Below are 16570 nucleotides of genomic sequence, written 5' to 3'. Positions count from 1 at the left end.
AGTCACTCACCCAGCCATTAACGTTTTTGCTCTTTCCTTTATGGAATAATATTTTGGGATCTTCCACCTCCCACTGTGTATTTACACGAAGATATTATTTCACATTTGGACTGTGTTTGGATTTTTGCTCACTGTGTATTTACACGAAGATATTGTTTCACATTTGGACTGTGTTGGATTTTTGCTCACTGTGTATTTACACGAAGATAGTATTTCACAATTGGACGGTGTTTGGATTTTTGCTCACTGTGTATTTACACGAAGATAGTATTTCACAATTGGACGGTGTTTGGATTTTTGCTCACTGTGTGTTTACATGAAGATATTCACTTGGGCTGTTTTTGGAATATTGCTCATCACTGTGTTGTTTAACACGAAGAATATAACACCCTGTCCTCCAGCTCGTTTCAAGTCTGCTCTGTCACTGACCCGTTCCCTCTCTCCCTCTCTCGGTCTTGCACAAACATCTGAGAGGTCCGCCGTGAGAGTCTGCAGAGCGGTACAGAGGTCTGCTCCTGCTTCCCAAGACTACCCTTCCGGGAGAAGCTGCAGAGCAGCAGAACTTTGCCCCTTGTTCATTGTACCTGTTTTCTTGTTGACCTGCTTTCCCTGTTTCACTTATTCTAGTCACCAAATAAACAAGCCCTTGTATTTGGCAACTCTGAATCCAACTCTCTTGTGTCGTTGCGTTTGGGGTCGGTGTCAAACCATAACAGTAGCTGTATCTGTTTGTTGGACAGGGCTGATGATGAGGGATATCTGTAAATGCACTACAAACTACAGCAGCTAGGTTTACTGCCACTATTGTATTCTACTGCCATTATTTATCAGTTATACTTACTTGTACTAAAAAAGATTGGCACTAAGTTCTCTTTTACCTCCTATATTTATTTCAATCATCATATTTAAAAAAAAATTGCCACTGTGTATACTGTATATATAGTCCTGTATAGTGTATGTACATCGTGTCCCATAGTTACTTATGTTTATAGTGTCCTATATGTTACTTTATGTTTATATTCAATTTTTCTTTTTTATATACACCGTGGGAAGGGGGAAACGCTATTTCACTTCTCTGTATGTCTTGCACATTATGAGAAGCGACAATAAAGCTTTGACTAGGTTCTAATATTCAAACAAACCAACGGACAGCAATTACCTTCCATCTGTTTTGTCTCCAATCCTTTTAGCCAATAAGAAGAAAAGAAACGACTAATCTAGCCAATCAGTGTTCACTTTATTACCTGGGTGAAGCGGCTCTTGGCTAATCGGTGTTCACTTGATTACCTGGGTGAAGCGGCTCTTGGCTAATCGGTGTTCACTTGATTACCTGGGTGAAGCGGCTCTTGGCCAATCAGTGTTCACGTTGTTACATGGGTGAAGTGGCTCTTGGCCAATCAGTGTTGACTTTATTACCTGGGTGAAGCGGTTCTTGGCCAATCAGTGCTCACGTTGTTACATGGGTGAAGCGGCTCTTGGCCAATCAGTGTTCACATTACTACCTGGGTGAAGCGGCTCTTGGCCAATCAGTGTTCACGTTATTACCTGGGAGAAGCGGCTCTTAGCCAATCAGTGTTCACGTTATTACCTGGGTGAAGCGGCTCTTGGCCAATCAGTGTTCACGTTACTACCTGGGTGAAGCGGCTCTTGGCCAATCAGTGTTCACGTTACTACCTGGGTGAAGCGGCTCTTGGCCAGCGCAATGAGTTCCTGGTCCCCCGGAGCACAGATGTTGAGTCCGACGGGAAGCAGGCGCTTCAGCGTGGCCACGATCAGGCTAGTCTGCGTGGTGTAGCGGTCTCCCTTCCTCTTCATCTTCTTCCTCTCCTGGTCCGAGCCCGCCCCCTGGAGGCACGCAGAGGAAGAACACACACACAAAGACACGCTAGTTTATTCTTTTTTTTCATTGTGTTTGGGGGGACTGACTTTTCCGGGGGGGGGGGGGGGGGGGGGGGGATACTATTATTATTATTATTATACTATTATTTTATGCCCATTCTTAAGTCTGCACGTTTACATTGCACTACTTTTATTGTCTTTTATACCTGTGTGCTGATTTTATGTTCATTTTATACTATATAGATAGTTATTCATATTTATATTGTTATATTGTAGAAATGTGTGCATTGAAATGTCTGTTAAATCTCGACGACATTGAGTCTTTTCGAGTATAAATAAAGGTTGATCATGATGATGATGATGTGTGGAGCGAGCTGATTGCTTGCAGCGTTGTCAAGAACCACTACTTCCGATTGACTTGACACTCGACATTGCACTCCCATGGGTCCTCAGTCAATCGGATGAACAGTTCTCGAGATAAGCGAAGGCCAGAGAGGACAGACAGACAGACAGACAGAGATTCCTTTCATTTTAGTTTCAGTGTCTGTGGTAAGGAATTGCATGTTCTTGATTTCATTGACCCATTCACTCACTCACTCACTCACTCACTCACTCACTCACTCACTCACTCACTCACTCACTCACTCACTCACTCACTCACTCCCTGCCTCACTTATCTCTCCCTCCCTCCCTCCCTGACTCCCTTATCTCTCCCTCCATCCCTCCCTCCCTCCATCCCTGCCTCCCTCATCCCTCCCTCCATCCATCCATCCCTCCCTCCCTCCCTCCCTTCCTGCCTTTCTTATCTCTCCTCCATCCATCCCTCCCTCCATCCATCATCCATCCATCCATCCATCCATCCATCCATCCATCCATCCATCCATCCATCCATCCATCCATCCATCCATCCATCCATCCATCCATCCATCCATCCATCCATCCATCCATCCCTCCCCCTCCATCCCTCCCTCCTCCCTCCCTCCGTCTCTCCCTCTTACCTTAGCCATCTTAGACTTGGTGTCGGTGATGAGGAAGGACATGTTGTTGATCTCATTCTGAACCACAAAGTTCTGCTCCTCTCGCTTGAAGTTCTGTAGAGGAAGAGAGACTGAGAGACTGTCAGAGAGACCTTCTGGAGAGACCATATCACTGTCAGAGAGACCTTCTGGAGAGACCATATCACTGTCAGAGAGACCTTCTGGAGAGACCATATCACTGTCAGAGATACCTTCTGGAGAGACCATATCACTGTTCTGGAAGAGAGACCTTCTGGAGAGACCATATCACTGTTCTGGAAGAGAGACCTTCTGGAGAGACCATATCACTGTTCTGGAAGAGAGACCTTCTGGAGAGACCATATCACTGTTCTGGAAGAGAGACCTTCTGGAGAGACCATATCACTGTTCTGGAAGAGAGACCTTCTGGAGAGACCATATCACTGTTCTGGAAGAGAGATTGTCAGAGAGACCTTTATTTATTTATTTCTTTATTTCAGATTCCCATTAGTCACTGCCTCAGCAGCGACTATTCTTCCTGGGGTCTGGATACAAACATATATAAATCAAACAAGAATAATCAATAAAACAACATAAAAACTAAACAAATATCAATAAAACACCAATAAAATATACAAACAAATATAGAACATTAAACAAATCAAAAATCAGACATACAAACAAATATAGAACAATAACAAATATACAAACATATAGAACAAATCAAATATCAATAAAACAACAAATATCAATAAAACAACAAACGGAGACATCTCAGAGAAAACTAAAACGTGCTCAAAAACAGCACGACATCCCATACACTAATACTCTAATACTCCTCATAACCACTAGACAAAGACATTCCAAATCAACACATAACCCAACACAAGAACCCATTCATTAGACCCAACCAAAATCAATCTCTTTTTGCATTACAGCCCCTCTTAGTCTCATCTTGAATCCCACCTTACTGGTAATTGAAACCAAATACTGTTGAAGTCTATTCCAGTAGGACATTGCCCTGTACAGTACAGTTTTATTTAAGGCTTCAGTTCTGGGTCTCTGCAGGTCGAACCGACCCCTCAAGGCTTGTCTAGTGCCTTCTGGAGAGACTATATTATTATCACATTCTGGAGAGAACCTGAACAAAACCTGAGCAGAACCTGAACAGAACATCAACAGAACCTGAACAACGCACGCATGCACGCACACGCACGCGCGCACACACACACACACACACACACACACACACACACACACACACACACACACACACACACACACACACACACACACACACACACACACACACACACACACACACACACACACACACACACACACACACACACACACACACACACACACACACACACACACACACACACACACACACACACACACACACACACAACACACACACACACACACACACACACACACACACACACACACACACACACACACACACACACACACACACACACACACACACACACACACACACACACACACACACACACACACACACACACACACACACACACACACACACACACACACACACACACACACACACACACACACACACACACACACACACACACACACACACACACCAAGACGGTCACAGAGCAGATCGATTGCAGTTTTTAGGGATCTATGCCGATGAAAACAGTTTTTTTTCCTGCCAGGCGCTGCATGAATATATACTGCTTTTGGTTTTATAGTAGAAAGCTGCTCAGAATTATCTCAGGGCTTCATAGAGAGTGGAGTTACATTCAAGCCCTGTGCCAAGAAATACAGTCAATACATACAACTATCCTAGGTATTAGAGCACTGAGCTAAGCACTGCGTCTTTTTAAGGCCTTGCATTGAGACTTGCATGGTTTCACTGTTTTTTAACTGCTGTCTGTTGTTGTTGTCATTTATTTCTGATTTTGTTTTGTTGTGTTTTTTATATATTAAGCTGTAGTGTAAAGCACCCTGTGCATTCGTGCTGTGAATGGTGCTATATAAATAAAAGTCATTCATTCATTCATTCATTCATTCATTCATTCATTCATTCATTCATTCATTCATTCATTCATTCATTCATTCATAAAGTATAAATATTGAGACATTGAGCTAAATTTGGTCTTTATAAAGTCTAAGTATTGAGATAGTGAACTAAGGTTTCTCCATATAAAGTCTAAGTATTGAGACAGTGAGCTAAGGTTTATCTTCATAAAGTCTAAGTATTGGGACAGTGAGCTAAGGTTGGTCTTTATAAAGTATTGAAACAGTGTAGTACTGATGCCAGCTAAGAAGAAGAGATTACATGTCTCTAGCTAACTAGCGAGCTGCTGATAACATTAGCTAAATCACAAGTCTGTCTTCTGGCGGTCATCCTTACGCCTGTCTCACTTGTACTGCTGAAGGTGCCGTAGTGCTAGTCTCTGTCTCAACCAGATGACCGTCCCTCAAATCCCCTCAGGGACATGTTCTGGATTCAAAAGTGTGTTCTTACATGAGATTTGGCCCAGAAGATGAAGACCTCTGCCACCATACGGAACAGTTCCTCAGCCTCTGGGTTGGGTTCCTTCAGCCAGTTAGCCCTGGTAGAGAACATACAGTATTAACCCTTAGCCCTGGTATAGAGAACATATTAAGCATTAGCCCTGGTATAGAGAACATATTAACCCTTAGCCTTAGTCTGACGTCACTTTGGACCGCCCGCGAGGTCCACCCGTATAGGGGTTTATCATTGGGGAAATGGATTATCGGCTATTGTAACAATTCTGCCTCATGAACATTGGCAAGCTTTCCATTTTTTAACCCTTCTATCTTGATTTGATTTGAGTTGATGTTTTTTTTATTTTCGTGTCTTACATACATACAGGTGTATGCCCAGCCCATATGGACTTACAAGACACATAAACAATAAGTATAAAATAGTATACTTGACATTGACAATATCACTAACATTATTGTTTAAGCATTTTTTGGTTGAAATAAAATTCTGCGATAAAATTTTTACGATTAATTGTGAATATTTTCATGTTGAGTTATAGATTGTGGATGAATACACACAGAACGGTACACCATGCAAATGTTCATGCTTTATTTGTTTTAAACGAGACGATTTAGAAATGGGCAATGGGGGAATACGTTGCAATTTTGCGAGGTGGACCGGCCGGAAACAGCAATGACGTAACCACTACACCTCCCTATAGAGCAGGGTTCCCAAACTTTTCAGGCCGGGACCTGAGAGCCACGGTGTCAGAGAGCCACGACCCCCACTATTATAGGAGAGGAAAAAAATATATATAGCCCCAGTCAGGCCACTTTTTAAGCAGGGGGTCTGGGGGTCCAAAGACTTCATTTCCTGCATTCTGGTGCAGGCATTTTTTTATTTGTACCCTTTAAATGCCAGTGTTTTTGATGGCATCACAAATTATTGTTAAAAAACAGGCTAGCATATGTTATGATTAGCAACAACACTGATTTGGATGGATTTTCAGTTTTTTTGTAATGTCAGATTGAAAAAAATACAATCTGTTATTCAACTTCAGCCCTGATCATAACACCACATATTTATTTTATAATTCTAACCCTTTAAATGCCAGTGTGTGTGATGGCATATATTTGCAATAATATTATATCAAATGCGAAGTAGATTTTTCTGGGGGAGATTATTACAGGCTAGCATGTGTCAATGATTAGCAACAACATTTTTGTGTAAGGGTCCCGCCTCCACCAATCACATGCGGCTCCCTTTGTGTGTGTGAGAGCAAGAGGAGAGAGAGAGAGAGATAGTTCTCCAACTTGTGTGAGTTGGCAGTGATCTCCTGGTTGTTCCCCATCTAGGTTATCTAACAATTGCGCTGCTGCAACTAGAAACACTGGCCTGGCCTGCTTCTAAGTTCAGTGGCCTGACTGCATAAAAAAAAAAAAAAAAATCATCCCAGCCCCCCCCACCCCCCCCCCCCCCCCCACCCCCCCCCCCCCTCCCCCCCCGCGGCGGCTCGCGACCCCACCTTTGGGAACCCCTGCTATAGAGAACACATTAACACTTAGCCCTGGTATAGAGAACATAATAACCCTTAGCCCTGACATAGAGAACACATTAACAGGTATAGAGAACACATTAACATATTAACACTTAACACCAGAACAGCATACATATAAATATCAGTAAAGTTCCTCGACCTCACAGTTTGGCTACTTGAGCTACTTAGACCTGCTTTAAATTAAACACAAACTGAAGGAAATTAGCTACTTAGACCTGCTTTAAATGAAACAAACTGAAGGAAATTTGCTGATTTCTTAACACCAGACAGAACAGACATTTCTGTTCTTTCACTCAGCACCAGGTAGAGAAAACCGTCCAATAGGAACAGTCTACCTGTTGTAGTCGACGAATCGTATGAGGAGAGGGTAGAAGGCATAGAGGTCCCTGACCAATACGGTGAACTCATCCAGAATCAGAAGCTCCGCCTCCGACATCTCGCCCCGCCCCTCGGCTTTGGTGTGCTCCTCATCCATCAAGACCACAGCGGCCTTCTGTGGTGCAGAGGTTTGGAATCAGAAACAGAATCAGGATTTGGATCAGAATCAGAGATAATATAGAGAAAACAGAATGTGAATCAGAATCTGGATTTAGATCAGAATCTAGATCAGAATCAGAGATAGCATTGAGGATCAGAATGTGAATCAGAATCTGGATTTAGATCAGAATCTGGATCAGAATCAGAGATAGCATTGAGGATCAGAATGTGAATCAGAATCTGGATTTAGATCAGAATCTGGATCAGAACTGTCCTGTTCCCATGATGGTGGTTGTCATTTCCAAAATGCCACTGTAGGTGGAAGACATATTTATTAACATAGTTAGATCTGGGATAATAACCCACTGCAGATACGAGATGTATCTAGTTTGCCTGGTTTAAATTGTGTAATAATGCATGTAAAAGCTTAATCCTGTAATGTAGATATAAAGTGACATACTTTTATTTATATCTTTTTTTTTCAGGACAACCTGGGTTATCAGAATATATATGCCTCAGTTTTGTCAGATCAAGGTATACATGAGTTATCACTATATATAAATATCAAATATATATGTAAAAAATATATAAAAAAAAATGTATTGAAAAAACAATAAAGAACTAAATATTTGTCTCCAAAGAAGTATTCTATCAAAAGTAAAGTCCTAACTTATATACATCTAAAGTCCAAAGCACACAGCGGGCGAGCGACGTCGCCTGGCGATCAATCACTTAGCACCCTACACCACGACCGTTCAGGTAATAATATATTATAGTAAGCTATACGTTCACTACCACCGATTGGTCTGAAGATGTCCTCAGAGATCTACGATAGCCTACTATGACAACTGCTATGACAGAAGCATTAATAACTCATTGACTGCCAATAACGAGTATATTCGTGCAAACTGTTTGTGAGAGAGGTGGCAATATTGATCCAGAAGGTGCGTTTTCACCAGACTACGTTGGGAGTCAAAACCGGCGAGGATGTAATGTTACCGGGACATCAGGGGGGGAGACATCCCTTCTCCAACTAATGTTATTTATTTAAATTGTTCCTGTTAATGAATAATTAACATAAGTAGCATGGTAATAATACCTAGGTTATTGATCGATGAATGTATTGATAAATACATTTATATTACAAATGATACACCAGTAGAAGTCATGTTATTTCCTCATTGTCCTTTCTGTGTCGCCTGTCTGCCTAAAAGAAAATAGGATTGAGGCGATATTTAGCCAGGCGACAGAAGTTGCTGCGCGATCGTCGCTCAAAAATCTCCTGCTGTGTGGCTTCTCTCATTCATAACAATGGAAGCGACAGAATTCTGTCGTCGCCTGGCTTAAAAAATTGGTCGCCTGGCAAAAATCGCCCGCCGCGTGCGTTGGACTTAAGGGTTAACCACTGGTGTGTGAGGAAACAGACCATATGTCTAACTAACCTTCTTCAGCTTCTCCATCAGAGGCAGGAAGTGTGTCTTCAGCAGCTGGCCCTTGGCCTTGCTAATGATTGGCTGGGAGAACACTAGAGGGAGGGAAAAATATATGATGATTGACAGTTAAAGACAAAATTATGGATTCTGATACCACACTCACACATTCACTCACTCACTCACTCACTCACTCACTCACTCACTCACTCACTCACTCACTCACTCACTCACTCACTCACTCACTCACTCACTCACTCACTCACTCACTCACTCACTCTCTCATTACTGCACTCACTCACTCACTCACTCACTCTCTCTCACTACTGCAGTCACTCACTCACTCACTCACGCAGTCAATCACTCACTCACTCCTGTAGTCAATCACTCACTCACTCACTCACTCACTCACTCACTCACTCACTCACTCACTCACTCACTCCTGTAGTCAATCACTCACTCACCCACTCACTCACTCACTCCTGTAGTCAATCACTCACTCACCCACTCACTCACTCACTCCTGTAGTCAATCACTCACTCACTCACTCACTCACTCACTCACTCACTCACTCACTCACTCCTGTAGTCAATCACTCACTCACCCACTCACTCACTCACTCCTGTAGTCAATCACTCACTCACTCACTCACTCACTCAATCACTCACTCCTGCAGTCAATCACTCACTCACTCACTCAATCACTCACTCCTGCAGTCAATCACTCACTCACTCACTCACTCACTCACTCAATCACTCACTCCTGCAGTCAATCACTCACTCACTCACTCACTCACTCACTCAATCACTCACTCCATCACTCACTCCTGCAGTCAATCACTCACTCACTCACTCACTCAATCACTCACTCCTGCAGTCAATCACTCACTCACTCACTCACTCACTCACTCACTCACTCACTCACTCACTCACTCCTGCAGTCACACACACACACACACACACACACACACACACACACACACACACACACACAGTACACAAACTCTCCCCCCTCCCCCTCTCTACCCGCCAGGCGCTTCATCCAGGCTCCCTCGTCGATGCCCAGGTTGTTGTAGATGATCTTGAGGATGTTCCCCAGCAGGGAGTTCATGTGCTGGGAGGTCAGGGCGGTGCAGCAGCTGTCGGCTCGGTCCGTGTTGCTCTCCGGTCCGTGTTCCCACCAGTGAGACATGTAGCTGCACAGCATGGGCAGGACCACCTGGGGGACAGGTTAACCAGGGTTAACCCTTTCACTGCCACACCACAGCAGGTTAACCCTTTCACTGCGACAACACACAGAAGGTTAACCCTTTCGGTAGTGTGATAGTAAAGGGTTAACCTTCTGTAGTGTGGCAGTGAAAGGGTTAAATATACACAGCAGGAGGGGCAGGGCCACCTGGGGGACAGGACCAGGGTTAACACACTGGGCGCCGGGCATTGTGCCCATCATTATTAAATATCAAGAAACAAAACCATTCTACCTTTCATTCTTAGCCGATTTAAGCTTTAGTCATTAAATATTGTTCTCTTAAATCTGCTGTAACTTAGCCTTTCGTTTTTGCCATCTTTTTCTGATGCATTATGACAGGAATATATCAAAGGAGGCTTATTCAAATCATTACTATTGCTGTGGATGATAATGCATTTAGCTTATCTATTAAGGGAGGAGACAACTGTTGCCAAGGAATGGAAGATTATATGCAGGGGGGTTCATTGAACTGTGCTCCTAAATAATTTCCTGTTTGCACACATCTATTTTTAGCATATAGGGCAGACCACAGTATGTGTGCCTACAAGGCTGTGTGTCAGACATACTGGTCAACAACACCGGGGCCCCACAGGGGACAGTCCTCTCCCCCTTCCTCTTCACCGACTACACCAACACCATCAGACGTTTTCTGTTGACTCTGCGATAGCGGGATGTATAAAGGACGGTGATGAGGAGGAATACCGGGCACTGGTGGCGGACTTCGTCACATGGTGCAAAAATAACTACCTCCAGCTCAATGTGACGAAGACCAGGGAACTGGCTGTGAATCTGGGGAGGAGGAGGAGTACATCTGTGACCCCCGTTTCCATCAGGGTCGTCGACGTGGACATGGTTGAGGATTACAAATACCTCGGAGTACACATCGACAATAAACTGAACGGGTCAAAACCTGCTGAGGCACTCTACAAGAAGGGTAGCCTTCTACTTGTCTTCTACTGAAGACATGGCTCAAAAGGGACTATACTTGACCTAGACACTTAGCTTAAGGCACCCTTGCATGTTGTATGAGTCTGTATGTATATAAATGTTAAATGGTATGTTGTGATGTCACGTTTTGTATGATATATTGTCAAATAAAGTAATTCATTCATACTTCTAGGATTCGTGGGGGCGCAGTGACCTGCTGGCGCAGCGGACTGAGAGCGGGGGACACAAACAGGCTGGAAAAACTGGTCAGGAAGGCCAGTAACGTGGTCAAGTCAAGTCAAGTCAAGAGTTTTAATTGTCACGGCATACAGGTATACAATGAAATGTGGCTGGTCTTGCCCGCGACGATGTGCAATACAGTGGTACAACATATAATAGAATCCAATAAAAATACAGTGGTACAACATATAATAGAATCCAATAAAAACAACAGTGCAATAAACAGGTAACATGGTGTGCCATCTCGGTATCTGTACATAGTATTTACAGAGCATATAGGACATGCTAGGTAGCTTTAGTAGTGCAATACACTGTTCCTGTTGTTTTACTAATTTAAAGTGGCCTTTCCTCTGGCCATAAGTGTGCGTGTGTGCGGCATGAGTGTTAAAGTGGCTGCTAGTGTGTGAGCGTGCGTGTCTTGTGTGTGCTTGTGTGTGGATAGTTCAGTTTCCTGTGTCTCTCAATGTTCATTGTTCAAGGCTCTGATGGCCTGGGGGAAGAAGCTTAGCCTAAGCCTCTCCGTCCTAGTAGCTGGGGTTCGCAGGCGTCTGCCTGACCTCAGCAGCTGGAACAGGCTGTTATTGGGGTGGTGGGGGTCTTTCATTATCCTGCAGGCTCTGGATTTGCACCTCTTGTTGTATAGAGCCTGCAGGGGAGGTAGCACAATACCCGTGGTACGCTCGGCTGAGCGCACCACTCTCTGTAGGGCCTTCTTGTCCTGTGCCGTGCTGTTCCCATACCAGGCAGTGATGTTTCCGGTCAAGATGCTCTCTACAGCTCCTGAGTAGAAGGACTGGAGTATCTTCCCCGATACTCTGAACTTCCTTAACTGTCTCAGGTGGTAGAGGCGCTGCTTCGCTTTCTTTACTACTGTGTCTATGTGTGTTGACCATGTCAGATCCTCTGAGATGTGGACCCCCAGGTACTTGAAGCTGCTCACCCTGTCCACGGTAGCCCCGTTAATCATCAGTGGTGTGTGTGTCTCCTGCTGTCCTCTCCTATAATCCACGATCAGCTCCTTGGTTTTACCAATGTTCAGGAGCAGGCTGTTGTCCTGGCACCAACGTTCCAGTACCTCAACCTCCTCCCGGTAGGCCTTCTCGTCGTTGTCCGAGATCAGCCCCACCACCACCGTGTCATCTGCGAACTTCACTATGGAGTTGGAGCTGAACTTGGCCACACAATCGTGTGTGTAGAGTGAGTACAGCAGGGGGCTTAGAACACAGCCCTGGGGGGACCCGATGCTCAGGGTGATGGTGTTGGAGGTCTGACCCCCCACCCTGACCGCCTGGGGTCTTTCACTCAGAAAGTCCAGTACCCAGGCGCTCAGGGCGGAGCTCAGACCTAGCTCGATCAGCTTGTCCACCAGTCTGGTGGGGACTATGGTGTTGAACGCTGAGCTGTAGTCAATGAACAACAGTCTCACATAGCCCCCCTTCTGACGGTCAAGGTGGGAGAGAGTGCTGTGCAGTACCTGGGAGACTGCGTCGTCAGTGGACCTGTTTGTCCTGTATGCAAATTGCATAGGGTCCATATCACTGGGGAGGGAGGCACAAATGTGGTCCTTGACCAGCCTCTCGAAACATTTCATGACCACAGAGGTGAGTGCCACCGGTCTGTAGTCATTTGGACATGTTGGGGAGGGTTTCTTCGGTACAGGGATGATGGTAGACATCTTGAAGCAGGCAGGGACTACTGACTCCGCCAGGGATTGGTTAAATATGGCGGTGAACACCGGGGCAAGCTGGTTTGCACAGGACTTAAGTATGCGTCCTGTTATACCATCTGGGCCAGCAGCCTTCCTGGTGTTCACCTGCATAAATGCTCTTCTCACACTGTGTTCCGACAACGAGAGAGCGCCCCCGCCCCCCCCGCGGTTGCCCCCCCCCCTCCACAACAGCCGGTGCGCCAGTGACGTCCCTAGCCAGAGGGCTAGCGGCGACACTGTCTACACCGAACCGAGCGTAGAAGGAGTTGAGTTTGTCCGCGAGAGAGGCGTCGTCGCTCCCCATTGAGGGGGCGCTGACTTTGTAGTCAGTTATTGTCTTCAGTCCCCTCCACAAGCCTCTTGTGTCGTTTTGTGCCATTTGTGTCTCCAGTTTCTCAGCATATGTCCTCTTAGCAAGTTTAACAGCCTTGCGCAGAGTGTAGACTGAAGCCTTGTATTCTTCCATATTTCCTGACTCTCTGCCCAGGTTATAAGCCGTGGTGCGTGAGTTCAGGGCTGCTCTTATAGTGCTGTCCACCCAAGGTTTCTGGTTTGGGAAAACCCGCGCCTTCTTTGTGGGGACAATACCGTCTGCAACTGTTGTTATGTAACTCACAACGGTATCAGCGCACTCGCTGACGTCACTGGCGCTTCCTTTAAATATGTCCCAGTCTGTGACCTCGAACGCATCACGGAGCGTGGCCTCTGATTCGTCAGACCACTTTTTTGTCTCACGTGACACGACGACGTCACGCAATCTTTGTTTGTATGCAGGAATTAAAAAAATGGAGTCGTGATCGCTCACGCTTGCAGCACCCATCAGTGGCGGAGCCGCTACAGCCTTGTAGCCAGCTCTGAACGGGGTGTAACAGTGGTCGAGTGTGTTTCCCCCTCTTGTGGAGCAGGCGATGTGCTGAAAAAAGGACGGCATCACCTTTTTCAGATTTGCCTGGTTGAAGTCACCGGCCACTATCATCGCGGCTTCCGGATGCTTGATCTGTTGTTTGTTGAGGTGGTTGTGTAATTCCACCAGCGCTTTGCCAGTATTTGCCTGTGGGTGGATATATACGACGGATATAATGACCGCGGTAAACTCACGGGGTAGGTGATACGGACGGCACAGGATTTGGAGATGTTCCATATCTGGGGAGCATGAACTTGAGAGGACATGTACTTCCTTGGGATTAACCCAGAGATTGTTCGTGAGGATGCAGACCCCACCTCCGATGCTCTTCCCAGAGGCTGCCGTGCGATCTGCTCTCAGGACGGTGAAGTTGTCCGATGGAGAGACGCTGTTGTCCGGCGTCGCTGGCTTGAGCCATGTCTCCGTGAAACACATGATATTAACGTCTCTCATCTCCCGTTGGAATCGGACCCTCGCTCTCAAGTCGTCCATCCTTCCCTCCAACGAACGTGCATTCGCCAAAAAGATGGATGGAATTGCTGGACGGTAAGCAGATCTTTTTAGTCTAAGTCTGATACCTCCTCGTCTTCCTCTATGCCTCTTTCTGCCGTTTCCTTTGTTGCCGTTCTCCCGCTTGATTTCTGTTAGCCATTCTGGGCATAAAGTGTCTCCCAACTCCTCTTTGAGTCCGGAGTTTAGGTCCATAAGTGTCTGGCGGTCGTATGACATACCCGCCAGTGCTGTTTTAATAAAAAAAAAAGTAGAAAAAACAAACATAATAGCTAAAAATGTGCACAATCGTCGCGGAGCTAAACCAAAGGCGACTGACCGGGGTCGCGCCATTTCTCTGGTTTCTCTGGGGGTGGAGCTGGACTCTCTAGCGGTGGTGGCGGAGAGGAGGAGCCTTGCTAAGCTCCACGCCATCATTGCTGCAATTCTGCCTGGACAGCTCAAAATACTAATAAAGACCGTTCGTTGACCACTGTTTGGCGCTGGTTGTGTGTCATTATAACCGTGCTGTATGAATGCCTTTATTAGTTGTGTTCGATTGGCTATATGATTTTTAGAGGCATCTATTTTGTTGTCGGCTAATAAAGACCGCGCTGGAATATGACTGCCTTTTCCCGTGTTGTTTGATTAATACCCACGGATTAAAGTTCTCCTCAATTCTATTCCAAATCGCGATGGATCTCCCGTCAATTTTCTACCTGCTGCATATGATTTCTAGAGGCATACTACTACAATCTATTTTGATGTCAGTATTGGGTAGCCTATATAAACAATATAATACGAGAGCATATACAAGAACAATGAATCTCACTGCATGTATGATGTATCCTGCCTTTCAATACATGAACTTGAATTCCATCATATAGTCTGTCCACTATCTGCATGGTGTCATTGCAATGCGTTTTCTATTCTTTCTTGTACAGTAAAAAGGGGGAAGAACACTATATTCATATGACTTATTCTGCTTACAGCTTCGAAATTCCACTTGTTTCGTTTAACGTAAAGCCTTTTAAATATAATCAAAACGTTCCCGTGTTTCGGCGGTCTGTGCGCAAAATAATAACGAGTTGAGCTTTATGATTTATGATTAATTGAAAATGGGGGACCCTGATGTAAACAGGACGAAAGTTGGTCTGCATCCCCAATTAACAATTGTATGTACTGAGCTGTACTGTACTGTACCCATTCTGCAATCTGTTAATAAACTTTTCAATCAATCAATCAATCAAGCTACGCGGAGCGCAGTCAGTCAGTAGCCTACACCCCGTATATTCCGATAACGCTATATAAACCATGAATGAATGAATGAATGAGAACTTTATTAACAGATTGCAGAATGGGTACAGTACAGTACAGCTCAATACATACAATTGTTAAGGGGATGCAGACCAGAGAAAGACTTTCGTCTTGTTTACATCAGGGTCCCCCATTTTCAATTCATCGTAACATATATGACATGCTGCATTCATTCTGAGAGAAAGATCTATTATTCCAAATGCTATTTATAGGGTTTTGACCATAATTACACTACTGTTGCTATTTTACAATGAACTATAATGAACTACGGTTCATAGAACATCCAGTGTTATTATGCACAGAAGCTCATTTCCTTGTTGTAATAATATATTCTACCACTGGGCGCGAGGTACGCCAGGTCCGAAATGTGCGTAGATGTAAGCACGAAGTCAAGTTCAAGTTGAAGTTGATGAATCCCACTCTTTGCTTAGAAATGATCGTACGCACGGGTTACGCACAGATCTGTGCGTAGAACACGTTGATGCATGAGGGCCCTGGACTTTTGACTTATGACTTTACACAGACAAATTTTTTTTACACTTATTACTGTAGATTTTTACTGTATATTTTTGGCTGTATATTTCAGAATGTATATACATGTACATATTTTAGAATGTATATCCCTGGCCGTATTTTTATTCTTATTTGTGATTTGTGATTTTTGACTACCTAAATGTTTATTGTGAGCGATCTGTAGTGCTGAATTTCCCTCAGGATCAATAAAGTACTTATTTTCTATTCTATTCTGAAACACTCGCACTGTCAAGCCCTGTATAGTATACAGTATGTGTAGTATATTTGACCTCCATGATGCGTCTATCTCGTGCCAGACTCTGGATAGTTAGTACAAATAGTATAGTATAGTATAGTATAGTATAGTATAGTATAGTATAGTATAGTATAGTATAGTATAGTGTGTATATTAAATAATTATCGGTCTAGTA

At 44.5% G+C, this 16570-nt stretch overlaps 1 protein-coding gene across 1 annotated transcript in view; it reads right to left on the bottom strand.

The window, feature by feature from the left end:
* ryr2a (ryanodine receptor 2a (cardiac)) overlaps positions 1-16570 on the bottom strand; it is a gene marked incomplete at both ends in the record, with an annotated part of 432832 nt that overhangs the window by 157459 nt on the left and 258803 nt on the right. Inside the window, 6 exon segments of the mRNA XM_084331016.1 lie at positions 1675-1845; positions 2838-2930; positions 5344-5431; positions 7222-7379; positions 8806-8888; positions 9819-10011. Of these exon segments, the coding sequence (XP_084187142.1) occupies positions 1675-1845; positions 2838-2930; positions 5344-5431; positions 7222-7379; positions 8806-8888; positions 9819-10011 (786 nt within the window).

Source organism: Notolepis coatsorum (assembly GCF_963971535.1).
Source record: "Notolepis coatsorum genome assembly, chromosome: 15".
In the NCBI taxonomy this organism is placed as follows: domain Eukaryota; kingdom Metazoa; phylum Chordata; class Actinopteri; order Aulopiformes; family Paralepididae; genus Notolepis; species Notolepis coatsorum.
The sequence above is the reverse complement of the archived record's forward strand: the minus strand, read 5'-3'. Positions and strand labels throughout refer to the sequence as shown.